General features: G+C 40.6%; 1 protein-coding gene across 1 annotated transcript; it reads right to left on the bottom strand.

Moving 5' to 3' along the window:
* Positions 1-4,477: 4,477 nt before the first annotated feature.
* On the bottom strand, positions 4,478-16,647 carry LOC103758247 (cytochrome P450 2J6). The gene is made up of 9 exons (XM_008924494.3): positions 16,477-16,647; positions 15,384-15,546; positions 14,290-14,439; positions 12,355-12,515; positions 10,195-10,392; positions 8,627-8,768; positions 6,519-6,706; positions 5,693-5,834; positions 4,478-5,028 (listed from the first exon to the last, which is right to left on the bottom strand). Exons 1-9 carry the CDS (start codon positions 16,645-16,647, stop codon positions 4,850-4,852), a joined length of 1,494 nt encoding a protein of 497 aa, XP_008922742.2. The 3' UTR covers positions 4,478-4,849.
* Between the last annotated feature and the right edge of the window lie 1,452 nt (positions 16,648-18,099).

Raw genomic sequence — 18,099 nt, 5'->3', positions numbered from 1 at the left:
AAAGGTCCAAGAAATATATTGAGGACATTGTATTGTAGCATTTGAATTTCATCTTCAACCAGTCTCATGCTGTCGGCAAATGAAGGTGTGATGAACTCCAGCATACCCTGGTGACAGAGGTTTGTTTCAGAGTACAGCCCAGCCCTGTGTGACAGCACAGCCCTTTAAAGGCCTTTGCTGCCCTCTGCCTGGTGCCTCGGAGGGTGAGCTGCTGAAATATTAACACGGGATAATTTTGTGCTGTAGAATCCATGACTGATCTATGCAGAATTAGCCAGCACTGTTCCTAGCGGCTCTTGATGTTCTGCTTAAGCACAGACAGCTTCCCTCAGCTGCAGCATCAGACCCAACACACGCATCAAGACTACATCTCTGAACTGTGGGCTCTTGCAGAGCTGTGCCCAGTTCTGCCAGGACTCAGGTCAATGAGAGTGTCAGAGAGTGGCAAGTCTGAAAACCCGTGTACCTCTCCCTGCAGATCCCATAATGGTTGCATTTCACTAGGATGCTCGTTTATGTCCGTGAGTGCTGAAGCTACTGATACCCTCAATATTAGGAGTGAGTAGTGGCTGAGATATTTGTCCTTGCCTGAAACTACCCACAAGTAGGTTAAGGGAAGCTGGCTGTCTGATAGAGAAACTAGTCATCTATAGCTTGCAGCTGTCAGTCCAAGCTGAATTTACAAGACAGAGCCTATGCTCACGTGACTGCACTACCGAAATAAACACTTAAATAGTGTTCAAAAAAGTTATTTCAAAAAGAACATCATACAAAACACTCCAATTTTTTTTCTCATTTTCTCTGTAATGCTCCTTAAAATGCAGTCCTTGTAGAATATCATCATATCACCAGCTGACCCCAGAATATATTCACATTATTAGCTCGTCTCTTGTCTCATCTGCTGTATCTCATAAACTGTTCAGGGAAAGAGCTGCAATTTTGTTATTGTTATTCCTTTAACATTAGAATCTCACACTGCAGGACAGCAAATAAATAGTTTCTGGAGTGTTAGCTAAAAATACCACCAGCTGAGATTTCTTTGCAGATATTAGGACAAGTTCATAAGCTTTTCACTAAGCAAAAGATATGCCAAAGACATCTGAAACATTACTTCAAATTAATCCAGTTCATTAGGATTTTTTAGGTCAATTATCTCAATGGACAAATATAGTTTCAAATAACCTCTTTCAGAAATTCTTAATGAGAACTTTCTTGTTTCCCCACTGTATCTTTTATTCCAGAAAATCTAAAGAAAATGGTTTAGCTCAGGACGACAAACTTCAGTTTGAATTCTACAGCTTTTAGAGGCATTTTGAGTCACTGTAAAACTAAAATGTATTTTTCTACTGCGTGAGAACCATAATGATCAAGAAAAATATCCCAGAGAAACTCCCCAGAGAAAACTGTGACTCCAGGAAGGAAGGAAGGAGGGAATAATAAGAGACCCTGGAATAGGGTCACCCTCACCTCCCCAGCTATCTGACATTAAAACTGCTAAGAAGAAGTATCCATGTTATGACAGCCTTCACATTTTCACAAAGGTAATAAATCAAAAAAAAACGGTCCTGCTTGTAAGTTTCAGTGAACTGTGATGAGTTTAGGAATACCTGTTTCTCACCTTGCTGCAGGCATCAGTTTGGGATCTGATGGCATCAAGAAATAAGACCTTACCCAAGTCTGGTGTTTTCACTAACTATGAAGGTTCTTGATTAACTACTGAATAGATGCAGGACAAAATCCCATTCTGTGTATCTTTCCAGTTTGACATTCTTATGCATTTCCTGAGCTTTCCATGAAGTTTTACAAAGCTTCAGACACCCCACATTTCCATAGGGTTCCCGAGATACTGTCAAAGCCACATTAAACAGGAGTCAATTATATTAACAGCTTCTCTCCTGAGAACAGACCTCTAACTATGTCCTCAAACAAAACTAAGTAACTTTGACATTACTGGGGGAGCACTGACTCTTTCTGGTTTCCTCCCAATGCTTACAATTTGATTATTTTCCAGGATATTCTGAGAAGTGCAATTAGGCTGACTGATTTATAACACCACAGCTTCTCTTACCATCTGAAGACAAGGAAATGTTTGACCTTTTCCCCTCCTCCACAGGTTCTCATAGATAACTGCCAATAGCTCTGAGGTTGATAGTGTTCCCCTAAGTGCCCTGGGATGAATCAGCCCAACCAATTTGAAAACATCATGTTCATCTAGCTATTTTCTAACCTATTTTTCCTAATCTAGACAGAAATCTTCCATGAACATCAGTGGTGTTGAATGTATTGGTCTTTGGATCACTGTTGCCATTTTCATTGACAACCAAAGTCGAAAAAGGCATTAAATTGCCCATCTGCCAGAGAGCCTTCCTGATTTACTGCAGTTTTAAGAAACCATCAGTTTCCTTTTTTCTCATTATACTCCTTGAAATACAGAATTTTTTTCTTTACTACTTACATTTGCTTTGTGTATAAACTTTCAGTGAAAAGGGTGTCAGATGAACATCACAAATTCATAGGCTCTGAGCCTCTCCAAGAGCTACACCAACCCAAAATCTTCAACTTTGCCTCTCTACATTTTCTGTATTTACCTTTATAGCCAGATCTTCCGCTCTGTGGTCGAACAGTTGCATGGTGCCATGTCAGAAAATGGAGCCTGAGGAAGACACGAGAAATAACACAGAAGCAATAAAGAAAAGAAGAGAGAGGAATCAAGGATATTAGGGGTGGTCTCCAAGACAGCCCTTAAAGATCAGCAGCCCTGGAGTGACACAGATCAGCCTGATTGGAGGAGACACCACACAGCCGAGGCTGAGAGCATTATCACAGACCTCATGAGTGGCAGCTGGGCTTCTCTCAGAGCTGCTCTCAGCTTCATTGGCCTTCTGTGGCAACGTCAGCTGTGCTTTAAAAGGCTTTTAAAAGCTCAAAAAGACCAGGCTTTATTAGAAGATGAGCTAAAGTGACTCACTTTTAAAATAGGTCAGGCAAGAACAGAAATGCAAAGGCCCTGAAAAGCACAGCTCTCCCATCTTGTTGCTGGGAGCCTCCCGCTGACATCCTGCTGTCACGTCTTGTGTGCTGGGCAATCATCTCCTGGACATCTGTGCACAGTGGACTAAAAATCACCAATGAGCAGTTCCTGTCACAGCAGGCATTAGCACACCCACGTGTGAATAAACTGCCTGTGTACGATGTCCACTTACCCTCTGAAGTGCCCTATATGTCTCCTCTCAGACACCTGCACCAGTGGGATTTATGCTCCTTGTTTCGGGTTGTGCCATTCCCATGGGTTCAGGGAACTCATCCTGCTCTGGCTGTGTATGGGCCATCCTGGGCACACTTCTGTCCAGGCCAATTTATGATCTTCCCTTTTGGAAGGATGTCTGGGGAACCATGGGGCTGTCAGGAGTTACAGCATCACACAGCAGTGATGTTAGTGCTTGTAATGCTACTGATGTTTTCAGCTTCATTTTTAAGAAGCAGTGACAGCTCCAACATGCCCAGATCACAGCAGTTTCTGCTTTGCCTTATCTACCGATGCACACATGCTAATCCACACAGGCTTGGACATCAGTTTTTAACAGGGCATAGTTTTCTGTCAAAGAAAATGTCAGGATGTGATCTTCCATATTTCACTACTGCTATCCTGCCATTTAATTTAATAACAGCTAAATATCAAGTGGTTACTATTTTGATGCTGTGTTCCATCAGCTATTGAATTAGAAATAATGGGACTGGTCTAAATTTGTGATTCATGGTGAACTGCCAAAACTAATCTCAATCATGCAGAGGACAACATCCACTGATAACTGATTTAATAGATGATCATCTTGAGCTGTCCTGTCCTCTCTCACAGAAATAGGAATATTAATGAAGTACAAGTTCACTCACACTTTGCAAGTCTTTTCCAGACAATATAAATATTCACCACAGGAAACAATTTTTTCCTTTTTGGCTACTATAGACTCTTCCATTGCATTTGACAGGCATTTTGTGTATATGGCAAACCTTTGTGGCTTCAAGAATACTGCTGAACTGCTGAGGCGTTTTAAAAGTCTCTCTGGTGTTTTCCATGAATATTTTTCAACTTACCATCGACTCTTTCTACAGGAGGCTCTTTGCCCAAATTGCCCCTTGGGGGAGCTCCTTGCACCTGCTGTATCAACATGCTAGTGCTGATCCTAACAGGAGTTATGCATGGGTGTAAAGAGTTGCTCTGTTAGAAAAGACTTTCCAAAACTAACAAGAATTTTAAAATGTTAAAAGTATGTGCCCTAAAATAAATCCTCTCTCTGTAGCTTCACTCTCCACCAAGTTTCAGCCTGCAACTTTTCTCTGCTGGACTCAATTATCCTCTGCCAGGTTTAAAGATGCCTTAAAACATATTTTCCTGCATCTTTTATTAGTGACCATCAACAAAAAGTTGACTGAAATGTTACAGTTGATGACAGTAACATCAAGAGGCAGAATCTTCCAGGTTTGTTTTCCCAAACTTCCTTGCTTTTTGAAACAGGATAACTCAGAGATAATGAATCAATTTTGAAGTCTGCTGGTCAATTTTGTCATTTTTTCACCAGTGTACCAGAGTTATATCTGCCAGGCCAGACAGCAACTGCAAGATTCCTTTATGGCTGAGAATGATGATGCCTTACAGATCAAATTAACTTTTACAAAATAAAAGGATCACATTCAAGAGCAGGTAAGAGGGTCTGAACAAAATTTTCTGCTGTAGACAAGAGGTGGCTTTTGGAGTAGAAATTCAAATCCAAGACAAAAAGCGTTGTGTGGTCTCAAGACATACATTCACAAAGGCAACAAAGATGTTTCGTGGACATTGCACATGTCCAGCCTAGCGTGGAATGGCACAAACCCTGTATGGGTGGGGCTGCAGGGTACCCCCAAAAATGGGCTCTGTGTTGATCTCTGTCACTCCCTCGGGGAGCTGGAAGGTGAAAGCCCGCAGTAGGTTGGCAAAGAAAATAAAGAGCTCGGTCCTCGCTAGGTGCTCCCCCAAACACACACGGTGCCCTGCAGAGGGAAGAGGGGAGGACAGTGAGTAAATTACCCCGACCTCAACAGCAATTGTATTCATTCTCACACAAAGCTAGGGTATTTTTGCCTAATTGAGAATTTCTTTAGGACTTAATGCAATCAATGACACAAAGTTTATTGTAATTCTTCCTTTGACCAGTCTTACCTGCAGCTACAGATAACAGTGTGGCCCTTCTGCTCCAAGTATCCCTCAGTTACCTCAAAAATCTCATCTTAATTTGACTGACAACTTGAAAGGAATTCATTCCATCATATAAATGAAGAATAAGGACCTACTTTTCCTGAGAGATGTCATGCTCCAGTGTTGTATGCATAAAGAATCAGGAGGGCTGCTTGCAAGTACTTTCCAAAATGTATGTCTGGTGTGAAATGTATGCCCCAAATCAATAGACATGATCATTAGCAGAGAATTTCCTTCTAAAAATAAGGTGAGTTAGATATATACATTTGTCAGGACACCTCTGTTTTTCCATGTTATTATTTGTTCAGTAGAACAAAAGTTACTGAAAGTAATCATGTTGATTTAAGCATTGTTTTCCACAAAAAGGTTTAAAATAGAAAACCAATAGGTTTTTAATAGACATCTTCATTCTACACTCCCAATCCAAACTGTTAATGCTTGTGCTGTCAGTCCATTTACCTATTGAGAATGGTAAAAAGGCTTCTTGGCTCACAAAGTTTCCATCCTTATCTAAGAAGTGACCAGGGTTGAACTGTCGAGGTGTTTCCCACTGCTCTGGGTCATACAAAGATGAAGCAATATTTGGAAGAACTATGGTGCCCTGAAAGGAGAAAAACACTCAGTTCTGGCTGTGAGTCCTTACCCAGCAGCCAGAGCCAGCTGGTGAGACCAGTGTTCGTTCCCTCTCGGAGTTCAGTGTTTTGTGCTGATAGACTCAGTTCCCCAGTAAGGACTGTGAGGAATTCAAAATATTTTTGCTTCAGAATGTTGGTCCGAGCCAGACAGTGGAAGTGACCACGTCAATAGGAACTAACAACTTTATTTGTACTAAATCCGTTTTCTCTTCCAGTGTTAGGAGTTTCTGTGATTTAGTCTCTGACAAAAGCTAGTTGCAAATTGTCACGCTTTTCCCCAGATCTTTTACAGGCTTTCTGCACACAAAAATTCATTCAGAAATCTTTCCAATGCCTTATCAGCACAAACCCACCATAGTTTCCTTCAGTATCAATCACAAATGTTTTGTCTTCATTGGTTTGTAGAAACACTTTGCTAAAATATCCTTTTCCATCCAGGGGCATCTCTCACTACTGATATCCCTCTCCCCAAGAGCTGCATCACTTGGCCTGACGGATGAGTTCTTGTCTTTGTTCCCATTCAATGGGACCCAGAGGTATCCAGTCCCCCTGCTACTGAGGAGAAGCTCCTGGCACAAACAGATTTTAATCCACACCTTGTTCTACTGATGCAATAAAGGTGTGTAGCAACTTAGAAACTGCGTCTGTACCTTTTTGAGGGGAAAGCCAAGCAATGTTGTGTTCCTCACACACACCCTGGGCATGCCAACTGAGATAATGTTGCTGAAGCGTTGGATCTCATGAACCACAGCGTTTGTGTAGGGCAGTTCTCTCCGATCCTCATAGCAGATTAACTTGGAAGGACCTAGAACAGCATCCAACTCCTTCTGAACTTTTTCTGTGGAGAAATATTCAATGTTTCAGGTGGAAAAACATATCAAGTATTTTCACTAATTCTATTTAACATTCTGTTAAAAGGAAACGGTTCTTATGTAGAATGTCTGCTAAGTGAAACAATGCCAATTAGAACAATGTCCAAATACCAAGAAAGAAATGTGTCTACTCCTTGGCACCTGCTTTTTGATCAGAAATAGCATGTTTTAAATCACTTATTGCACAGGAGTCTTGGGAGCATTAACAAAAACAAAACTTCGTTTTATAAACTTCAAGAGAGACAGGACACATCACCTAAAAAAAACACCTTAGATTTTTAATAAATGATCCTATCCTTTTTCCAGGCTGGTTGAAGAAGCAGTAAGATGTAGGGAAGTCCATTCTGCATCACATCAAGCCTGCTCTGTGACTGCCAGCAGTCCTTCACACAGCTGTGCTAGGTAGGCTCTCACACCTGAGATTTAAGCACCTTATAGAATTTAAAATGTACATCCAGAAAGATTTTTAAGTAAACTTCCTTCTATGAAGAACTATCTTGCATAAGCAAGCATGACTACTTCAGCATCCAGTGTAGTTTGAAGTAATCAGTCACTGTGTAATATATACACACATCTCTGTTTGGGTTGTTGAGAGAACAAGGAGAGCCTGATTTAGTGGTGAGACAAAAGGCCAAAATTTTCCATATGTTACAGAGTGGAACTGCACAACATCGTCATTGGGTCTCAATACGTGCAACAGTATGAATGGGTTCAAAAAGCAGCCCAGGAAGGATCACTCTGCACCCACCCTGCTTTCCCACATATGTGCAAGGTATTATATTTAACTAAATAAAATTACACAGGTGAGTCAGTGCTTTCATAACCTTAATTACACAGGTGATAACAAAACGTGATAACATGAGATTAAGCAGACTTTCTTGTCTGACAGCTACAAGATGAGCAATTTTTTCTTCATGTCTTTCCTCCATTTAAAATCCTGTTCTCCTCTGCGTATTGGCACATGTTCTGTGATGTAACAATGAGATTTCTGTTATCCAGCATAAGACATCCTTCTTCCTTTCCTTTTCATTCAGTGATTGATGGTTATTTAAAAACTAGACTTAAAACCAAGCTTCTTAAATACAAATATATGTAATAGATGAGCCATCAGTTTCCTCTCCTGACTGGAATAAGTTCTGTTATAAGAAACTCAAACACATCACAGAGTTAATTTAATCACAGGTTAGATAGACACCCTGGTACCTTGGGATCAGAAATGAACTGATGGGCAAAAGTAAAGTCAAGGCTGGCAATTGACCTTTAGGCAATTACCTGTATTTCTTCTGCGATGTACAGAGCACCAAGAGGGGCAGGACCCCCCGTAGTCCCTCTTACTGATACTCAGCAATACAAAGCACAATTGAAGTAAGTTTCCAAACAGTGACACTCCTATTATTACACATTAGTTTCAGGTTAATTATTTTCAGCCATTCAGTCACGTTTACGACTAAGACAGAACCCAACCCAATTTCCTGAAGCACCATGAGCACCCCTCACCAATGGCCACAGCAGTGGCCACTGTTCCTTTAAGGAACACATGTGCAAACTACTGGCTTCCCAAAAAGTGACTCCAGTCCTCTTATCTCTACCACAGTCTTCATTTCCCCACAGACCCCTACACCTCCATCAGCCACAGTCTCCTATACAGGTGCATAATTCCCAAGTGGTTAACTGTGGGAACTGCCTTATTCTTGTGGCTGCTCTAAGAGCTTTTGTACAGATTCCCTGCATCTCCTGATGCTGCCTAGCAGAGATCTACCAGTACAAAAAGGTACATGTACCACTAGGCATATATCAGTATCTAGGAATAATCTCTGATCCATGAAGATGTTATGACTTGGCTGCTCTATTGCATGAAAGATATTCGTGATGTGCTTATTACTCACCTTGGATGTCTGGATATGCCACCATATAGAGCAGAGCCCAGTTCAAAGTAGTGCTTGTTGTCTCTGATCCACCCAGGAAAAGGTCATTTATAGAATAAACCATGTTGTCTTCATTGTATGTAGACCTGGGTTCATCTTTGGACTGCAAATGATAAGAAAAAATAGAGGCTTATACATGAAAGTTAGAAAAATCCAAATAGGGTTAAATGTGTTTTTATAACTGGTACCAAGCTGCAGTGTGTTCTGCATATAGGACAATACAGAGACTGATAAGGAATGTTAGACAGCAAGGATGACTATCAATACAAAAAGCTAACATTTCACAGAGACAAGCCATCTTTACTGCCCATTTAATCATGAAGCTAAATTGCATGTTCTTTGCAGAAAGGGATTATTGGCTTAAATGTACAAATAGTGGTTCGTTTAGAAGGTTTCATAAATAAATCTTCCTCTAAAGATGTATACCAGTATGTCATTCTTCATGCCTCAAGTCACAGTCCACCACTTATTTTTTCTAGCAAGCAACGCAGTGACAAGGTAACGAACACTGCGCTGTGTAAAGTTCTTAACCTGTGGTATTCAGGTTTCTTCTTCACTACAAAGGCACAATGACTCACATACAGCTGCTCTGGGGTTTTACAGTTTTCAATTAGAAGTGTGAGGACGTGTATGTATACACTGAAACTATAAAAGAACATCATTATGGTTTGGGGGAATTCATTGTCTAAATTTAGGGAGGTTATGCTCAGAGGTCTTGAACCTTTCTCTTGCCAATGGAGCAATTGAAAAGTGGAAAGGATGTTTTTCCCTGCTGTAATATCATCTAATCTTTTTTTATTGCTCCTGTGCATCTATTACAGACAGTTCAATTTTTTTAATAAACAAACTTGGATGATTTCCATCCAACAGATCCCAGAAGAGCTCACTGAAAAAATTTCTGGTCCACTGATTTTCAAGACTCATAAATCTTAGAATAGCAGTGAAATGCTTTAGAAGCTGTTAAATGCTTTGGAAAGCCAGATGTGTGAATGTGCCAGTATAAAAAAAAAAAATAAACAAGGGGATCCCAGGAACTAGAAGCCAGTTGGGCAGACATCCACCCTGACCATAAAAATATAGCAGCTGATGTGGTAATTAATAGAGAATTACCAGTTAGAAAAACAAACTGATGCTATTGGTTATTATATAGAAAAAAATGATCATAGCAAGGAGATCTGATTTGACTCTTTGGTAGAAGTACTAGCTTGGATGATAATGACAATTTCACAGTTGCAGTATGCTTGGAGTCCACAAGATTGTTGCTTTTGTTCCCCAGAATAATAAAAAATCGAGCACTATTAATATTCATAAGACACAAGCTACAAGACTGAAGAGCAGGCTGACAGAAATAGCTAACAGACAATAGATGGGAGGGATTTCTCCCCTGGCTGCACATCTGTAGTGACTGAGCACAGCAGCAGACCTGCTCAGGGTGTACACAAGGCAGGCAGTACCCAGGACAGCAGCTCCCTTTCTGCTGTGACAGGAGATGCAGGATGAGTGCCTGTAGCCTGACAGAAAAAACTTACTTTTTCAATGTGATCTAGGTAAAAGTCAATGAAATCCAGGTAAAAGTCAATGAAATCCTGCAGTTCATCTGGTATCCCACGCTCCGTGTGCATTCTGATCTCTCTCCGTGTAAAGGAGCTCAGGACATCATAGCAAGCCAAGGCCTTCTTATGGGGCCCAGGGAGACGACACATCAACCAGGGGAAGATTTCATACAGCTGTGGGAGTGACACACAAGAGACACTGCAAAGTTTCTATCACCAGAAAATGCACTAGAAAGGCCTGCTGCAGAGAGAGGGTAATGTTCATATCAGCGTGGGGTTTGGACCTCATTAGTAAAATATCCTGTCAAAGACTGTGCTTATGCTTTCAAGTTGTGAAACAGTACACTATTTAATTTCTAGCTGTTTTGATGGTAAGATTCAGAGTTCCACAGGCTTTCAGCTCAATCACAAGCCAAATTAGAATTACTATAACTAGGATGAACTGTGTTCGTCTATTCAGTTATTCAAGTCACATCTTCAATTACTATGAACTGCATTCAGGCATTTTAAAAGTGACATCCTGCCCTCCAGTGGAGAATACCGGGAACGGAAAAGCAAAACTTGCCAACTGTCCTCACCAAGATGTGCAAAAGGAGTTGATAAACCCAAAGCAAGGGCTGGCTGCCGGCAGCTGCTATACAGGCTGGGTAATCCCCAAAGCACTCTCTACCAATTGGCCTCTCAAGGGTCCTCAACAAAATTTCAAATATCTGAAATCCAGAAAATCTAAGGAACAGCTACCTGACAAATTTGAGTGCTCTCCTCTAGAAAGGAAGAAGGCATTAGCTGACACAACCAGATTAATTTTTTCCTTCTCTCTTACCATTGGAGAAAATCTAGCCTAAGAAATAGCTGCTTTCTACCTATTCTGATAGCTAGAAAGTTCGTTCTGATTTTCAGCCTATATTTATGCTTGGATAATTTGTATACATTGTTCTTGTATCTGCAGTGTGCTTTCTCCAATCCACTTTCCTGGCTACTGGTCCTGCCAAATCTCCTCCTCCATTTCTGGAGAAGCCCAATCCACAGTGTTCTCCTGCTTAGTGCCTGACAACATGGGATCCAGTCAAGAAATTGGGATGTGGATGCAGCAATACCATTTTTTACACAATACTGAGTACTCTTTGCATCTGGGAAATGGGAAGATTGTGGCCATTGCTCCAGAACAATTTGAATAGCTGTTCTTGTTTCCTCGAAAAGTATCTTATTCACTGGACTAAGCAAAGCCAGGGTAGGAAGGAGACAAGAAAAGGAGGTATGTTCTCTGTCCTAAAAGTAGGTCTCGCCACCACTACACACAACTTACAGGAGCAGAGTTAGGCTAAGCAAAAGGGAGCCTGACCATAACCCAGTGACAAGAATGCTCTGTGGGATGTGGAGGGAAATATTTGTATTACAGGGATTCCTTTGTGTTTTACGTTAAGAATTTACTGCATAAGATGTATGGGACAACTTTGGCAGTGGGACAGAACCAGAACTCCCAGAAAACTTTGAATGCACTTCTGTGCAAAGGAGGCCTCTAGTGTCAGATGAGCCCTTGACTCCCAGATTGTTTGATTGCCAAGCTTAGAGTTATATTTGTTGGCTTAGCATTTCCTGTCATCTGCTGCCTGTGTCTGGAGCTACTCCTCACTCAGGCTGAAGGAGTAGAATTTCTCTGGGAAGTCTTCAAGTCCAAGTTTTAAAGAGGAAATGGTGATAAATAGCCACAGGCAAAACACTTCGGTGTTTGAATCATTCTTCTCTCTGTTGACTCTACAAAACAGTGTCTAAACTTAGCATGTGAATCACACCGTTAGACCTGACTTTTAACATTTAAGAATCATATTGTCCAAGACAGGAGTCTGGTGCCTAGAGGCTGAAAAACCATGACCCAGGAGCAGTCCATGGGTCTATGCCTCGCTGCAAAGAGTTAGGAGCAGGCTACCAGAGTGCTCAAACATAGGACAATGAACACAAATGCCTGAGGCTGGTATGTGGAGCATTACCATCACATTTTGACAGAGCGCACTGCCCAGTAAAACTGCACAGGACATCACTCACCCATTTGAAAACTTCTGCCCAACAGCCACCTCTTGAATCTGCATTTCTCACTCTCCATCTTATTTAGAGAAATACAACAGATTGTTCACTTACATGATGAATAAAGCTGCCCCCAAATTTGAACAGTTCCTCTGTGGCTCTAATCAGTTCATGAAAAGTCTCATCCTCTCTGGCGAAACGATGTCCAAACACGACAGCACAAATTACATTTGAGACAGAATGAACGAGAGAGAAAGAAGGATCCAGAGCTTTCCCTGCAATCGTAATAATAAATGTCAATGTCTCCTGCTTTAGTGAAATCAGAGAATGTTATAGGTTACCCAAAGAAGAGAGCATTGCATTTCATGGAGAAGCAGCAATCTTCATACAAAATTATAATATCAAACTGATTCTTCATGACCATGGTGCAATCCCATAATCCCAGGAATGTGTGGCACCCTAAAGAAATGCCAGATATGTAAAATATTTTGTAATATGATAGAGCAAATTTAGAGATAAGGAAAAAACACTCAATGCAAATTTGCTGCCCGGCAAATTCAAAATATGTCTTAAGCATGGGAGTGACTGAGAACACTGTGGATGAAGGGAACCTGAAGGGAGAACTGCAAGAAGGGAGACAGCCTTATCCAGCAAGGACATATAAGCCACTATGTTTTGTCTGACCTTGCTAGAGATGAACAATCTCCAGTAAAATAAAATGTTGTAAACTCCTTTCAGTCAATTTTGGCAGTGATACAATAATTAGTTTTAAAGCAATTATTTGAAAATCTAATTCAAATCCCTATTTTGTGACTCTGGAATAAATTTCTATAAACAAGTTTATTTATGTATGCATCAATGCAACTGTCAAACACTCAAGGCATGATTCTGATTAGCAACTTACTGTTTTGTGCTTTTTTTCTCCTACATATATGGCCACATTTCAATCTCTCCTAGTTCTTAAACCATAGGATTGGGCTAGGTTTAATTACTTTTAACTGACATAATGCTAGCCATAGCATGTCCTGATTTCCTGTGCCTTTGCGCAATGATCAGTATTGGGAAATCCAACTCACATGATCCTAACTGGGTTGAGAAGGGTAGAATCTTGAATTGAAGACAAGATTCTAGTCACTGTTACATGGAGTGTGCAAATAGCATTACAGACAAGACTTAATTAATCAGCATTGACAGTGCCTCCATAAGTTTATGCACCAGCACCATATTTGAGCCAGCAACGTGCCCTTGAGGCAAAGGCCAACATCATCCTGGGCTGCATTAGGAAATGAATTGCTGGCAGGCCAAGGGAGGGGTCCTTCCCCTCTGACCAGCACTGGTGAGACCCATTTGGAGGGCTGGGTCCAGTTTTGGGCTCCCCAGTATGAGAGACGTCAACATACTACAACAGGTTGAGCAAAGGGCCAATTAAGGGTTTGAAGCATCTGACATAAGAGAGGCTGAGAGAGTCTGTTTAGTTTGGAGAAGAGAAGGCTTAGGGAGGTATCTAAATATGTAGAAATACCTGGTGGAGGGGAATAAAGAACATGGGGCCAGATTTTTCTCAGTGGTATCAAGTGAGGCAATAGGCAAAAATACATTAAATTCTGCATAAACATAAGAACCTTTTTACTGTAGAACTGATTGAACAGCAGAACTGGTTATCCAGAGAGGTAATGAAGTCTCCATTCTTTAAGATATTTACAACTCAGCCCTAAGAAACCTGCTCAGATTGACCCTTCTTTGTGAAGGGATTAGACTAGTCCATCTTCAGAGATCCCTTTCCCCTTAGGGTGTTCTATGATATAAATAATAAATAAGCTCCAGTTTTTCTTCCCAGCTGTAGTTGTTTTGTAAATAACTTTGAACAATAATAGTCTCCTTGAAAACACAGGACTGGGGTCTTTGCATTTTCAGTCCGTTCCACAAAGACACTGAAAGACTGTGCACATTCTCTTGTGGAACAAAAGTAGCCCTTAATTTCAGAGAAGTTCATATGCTAAGGACATCAGACTAATGGTAGAAATGTATTGATATTTATTGCAGAGATACCTTTCATACTTGCAAAGAAGTCTACCAGGTAGTGGGCTTCCTCTTGAACTCGGTGCTCCAGACCTCTTTTCCCCAGGCCAAGGTTGCGTAGAGTCCTGAGTGCAAACCTTCTCTGCTGCTTCCAGGTGTGACCAGTTGCCAACATAATCCCTACATACATTAAAGGAAGATATCTTTATCATGCTAATATTAATTATAGACAAGGACTACATTACAGGATATACTAGGCCACGGAATATAATTAAACTATTGCATTGCCTAAGAACACAAAGGCACAAAGAACTCTGGCATGTAAGTAAGTTAACAGGGCTGAAAAGGACAAACTCAGCTGGATAATAAGATGACTGGCAGGATTAAGCTTGATCCAAGACAACCAGCTTTCTCTGGAAGTCTGACAGCTGCTTCTCAAGATGCTCTTTGTAGTGCTCGTCTCACACTCTGCTGTGCCTGAAGCTCACCTGAATCAGGTTAATGGTTCTTGTGAAGGGAAAGGGGGAAAGAACTCTGACTGTTCACAGGCAGGGATGAAAGTTCCTGTCCACAGGGCAGGAAAGTTCAGTGCTTAGGCTTTGTGACAGGCTTTGGGAATTCCCAGTGTGGTTGGTGGTATGAAACCTACAGCAAGGTTGAAATAGAAGTGCACTGAGCCTCTGGGTGTTACTGTGGGAGTAAGAAAACGTTCACAAAAGGAAGGAAGGGAACGGGAAGAAGATCCCACTATCAATCTCACTCTTTAATTGGAAATGTAATAGTGGGAGGCAGCAAGTCCAGGACAAGGAAGTGGGCTGTTTCCCGCTTTTTTTCCACTTCTCTGTGGCACAACTTACCGCTGCCTCATCGCATCACCTCTGAATCTGCTCCAGTGAGTACTTCATACAAGACATTATGAATCTTTTTTCTTTTGCTTGTATTTTCCTCCTGCTACTGTCCAAAAGCTATTTCACCCCTCCCTACCTTGCAGTTCACCTGGCAGTCATTCCTTGCAGACAAACCCTGCTTATTGTGGTACCTCTGAAAGTGGTTACAAGCTACAAAAGAGCTGCAATTTATAAAGATGATGCTTCTGTGCAGTGTTTAGGGAAAGAAATTCTCACCTTTTCCTTTGGCCATTGCTCTGAAGAAAGGAGACACCAGCCTCCCAGAAACATCTTCAGGGTGCGTGGTCATACCATCCTTCACTGCTTGAAATCCATTCAGCACAACCACTGGGGCCCATCCAAACCATAAGGTGAATATGTTGCCATGAATTTTTGCCAGCTAGAGATGGGAGAGAAGCCAGGAAAGCACAGATAAAATCCCACATATTGCAAACAAACAGAGGATGAACCTGTTTTTGCACTGATTACAAGACCAGCCCTAAAGTGGAGTGATGTTCTCCATCTTTCCCACAAGATTATAATTATCTGTGAGAAAGCATATATATCTTCTTCAGCATTCACTGTTGGAAACAACTGAGTATTCCCACTTTTCAGAGCCACAGGTCTATGTCAAGAAAAAAAATGTATCTTTTATTACTGTATGTAAGCCAAGACTCAGTTCTCAAAGATTCATGTGAAAAAGGGTATTTTCATTAATTCATTAATTTATTTCAAGAGGGTTTCTATCATTTGTACAAGTAAAGTAGCACAAAAGAACACAGAAATGCCAGAGGAGTAAATAGCTTGTAGAGACTGTACCAGTTATTTTCTTCTTTCCTCCCACCCATTTTCAATCCCACCCATTTTCAGTATAAGTGAGCACATACACACAAAGTGCACTTAAGTTCTATTTACTGCTCAAGCTAGAGAGTGCCAGTGCTCAGAAAGATAAAAATCCAGGCCATAAATGCAATTTTTTGGATAGTATTTTCTTCCCTAACTATTTAATCCTAAATTATATCAAATTTCACATGAATTTGTCCATCTCAGTATTAAAAGGGGATCGGTTTAAGCATCAAAATGATCTTCACATATTCAGAAATTCCAATACCAGTTTTCTTAACTTGGCAAACTACTTTACACCACAATAACTTTTTCTTATTTTGGCAACCAAACCAGCAGTTCTGAACCAAACCGGGTATGATATCACAGTGACCAGTTAACAGGGACACTGTGCCAGCAACGTAGTTTCAGGAGAGGATGTTTTCACATAGCAAACATAAGAAATGACAAAGACTTTTAAACAATTAGGAATATCTGAAAAAAGTACCTTCATGAGGAGATCACGATTAAACTGGAAGTTCAGCTGTATCAAGGTCCCAAAAATTGGGAGAGGAATTGGTCCAGGAGGAAACCATCTCCGTACTTGCTGCAACTTTAAAAACTGTGTAATTAGAAGAAATACAGCCACAGCTATAAGAACTTGACTTATTGTCAACATTTTACTGTCTGCTTTTACCAGCTTGTCTTTATTCAAAATAGTCTATTGAAGCTATTAAGGCTGGTTGCTCAACCAGTTTTTTCATAAGAGCTTAAATTTCATATAATAACTCTTCCCCGCCTCTAACCCTCCCTCTTTGTTATCAACCACTCCCTTTTTGTCCCACTTATTACATTCTCATGCTTAAGCATATTTAATAGATGCACACCTTCTCCCTCTTCTCATCCAGATTATACTTATCAAATACGGATCACAGGATTTGTAGGAACAGTGTCTTAAAAGACTAGGGCAAAGACTTTCCAGGCAATGTAAATTCTCCACCTAATTTTTCTGAAACAATTTTGGATGGTATGTGCTCCTACAAACACTCCATGAATGCTTTTAGAAAAGCAATAGTCATACGTACAAATTAAGTGTGTAAATGTAAGTGGACATTAAATCTTGGACTTTTTAAATTGTTTTATATATATTCCATATACATGTTCTATCTAGTAATGGCAAGACCGACAGAAGTTAAAAGCCCACATTTATCTTAAGATACATAGACAACTATCTATTGCTTAATACAAAAAGCAAAATTTGTTATGCTTTTGAATATAATTGAAAACATAACTGGTTTAATGTATGACATCACTTTTTTTTTCCTAACATATTTGCAATAGGTATTGCAAAACCCTCACTGAGGGTTTTGTCTGCTTCTGAAGTCTTGACATAAGATGGATACCCTAAAGGATATTTTGAGAACTCATCAGAAAGTTTATGAGACAAATAACAAATAATCATATAGAAAATACATCTGGTATGAAACAGATTTAAAAAAAAAAACAAACATGGGAAAAACCTACTAGGGATCTTGAGCTACAACAGAACTAAGGGCCCCAACAAGAACCAGTCATGACACGTGTAACTTGAGAACAAACAGAGACTGTAGCTAAGACTCTTTGCCACACCTCAACACACACAGCACCCATAAACCCAGCACCAGGGGAGTTCACATGCCTGAAATCAGACCATGAAAACCACACAAGGAGTCTAGGCACCACATAGCAGTGACCATTACAGTCCCTTTACAGATCTAGATTGAAATGTTAATGGATCGGTGCCTCCCTGTCAAAAATGCCCATCTCCTGAAAGCAAAACACTTGTAAAAGAAATGTGTTTTGACTGATATTCTGAAAAACCTGTCATAATGACTTGTGCACCAGCTTGCTTCTTGCAAGTGCCCTGTCTTTGGGACAGAAACTATTTCCAGGATTTTTGGCTCTGGGACATTGAAGACCCTTATCCAGAAAGGAGTCTGCCAGTCTGCAGTTTACAGACCTCCAATTCAATTATCTTCCAACCATGGCACCTCGTTACCACTAATGCATAACTGATTAATGTGTATTAACCAAGAAAGGGATGTTTCTAGGTTTCCTCAAAACCTTTGTTTGTGTATATTGAAAAACTTGT

Source organism: Manacus vitellinus, unplaced genomic scaffold, assembly GCF_001715985.3.
Source record: "Manacus vitellinus isolate BGI_N305 unplaced genomic scaffold, ASM171598v3 scaffold_29_pilon, whole genome shotgun sequence".
Taxonomy (NCBI): Eukaryota; Metazoa; Chordata; class Aves; order Passeriformes; family Pipridae; genus Manacus; species Manacus vitellinus.
Note: the sequence above shows the minus strand (reverse complement) of the source record. Positions and strands in the feature narration are given on the sequence as shown.

Coding starts and splice junctions, on each gene's coding strand:
- LOC103758247 (XM_008924494.3), bottom strand. CDS start 16,647: ATGTTGACAATAAGTCAAGTTCTTATAGCTGTGGCTGTATTTCTTCTA. Junction 14,440..15,383: donor AGCAATGGCCAAAGGAAAAG/GTGAGAATTTCT, acceptor TAATGTATGTAG/GGATTATGTTGGCAACTGGT. Junction 10,393..12,354: donor GGGGCAGCTTTATTCATCAT/GTAAGTGAACAA, acceptor TCACTCCCACAG/CTGTATGAAATCTTCCCCTG.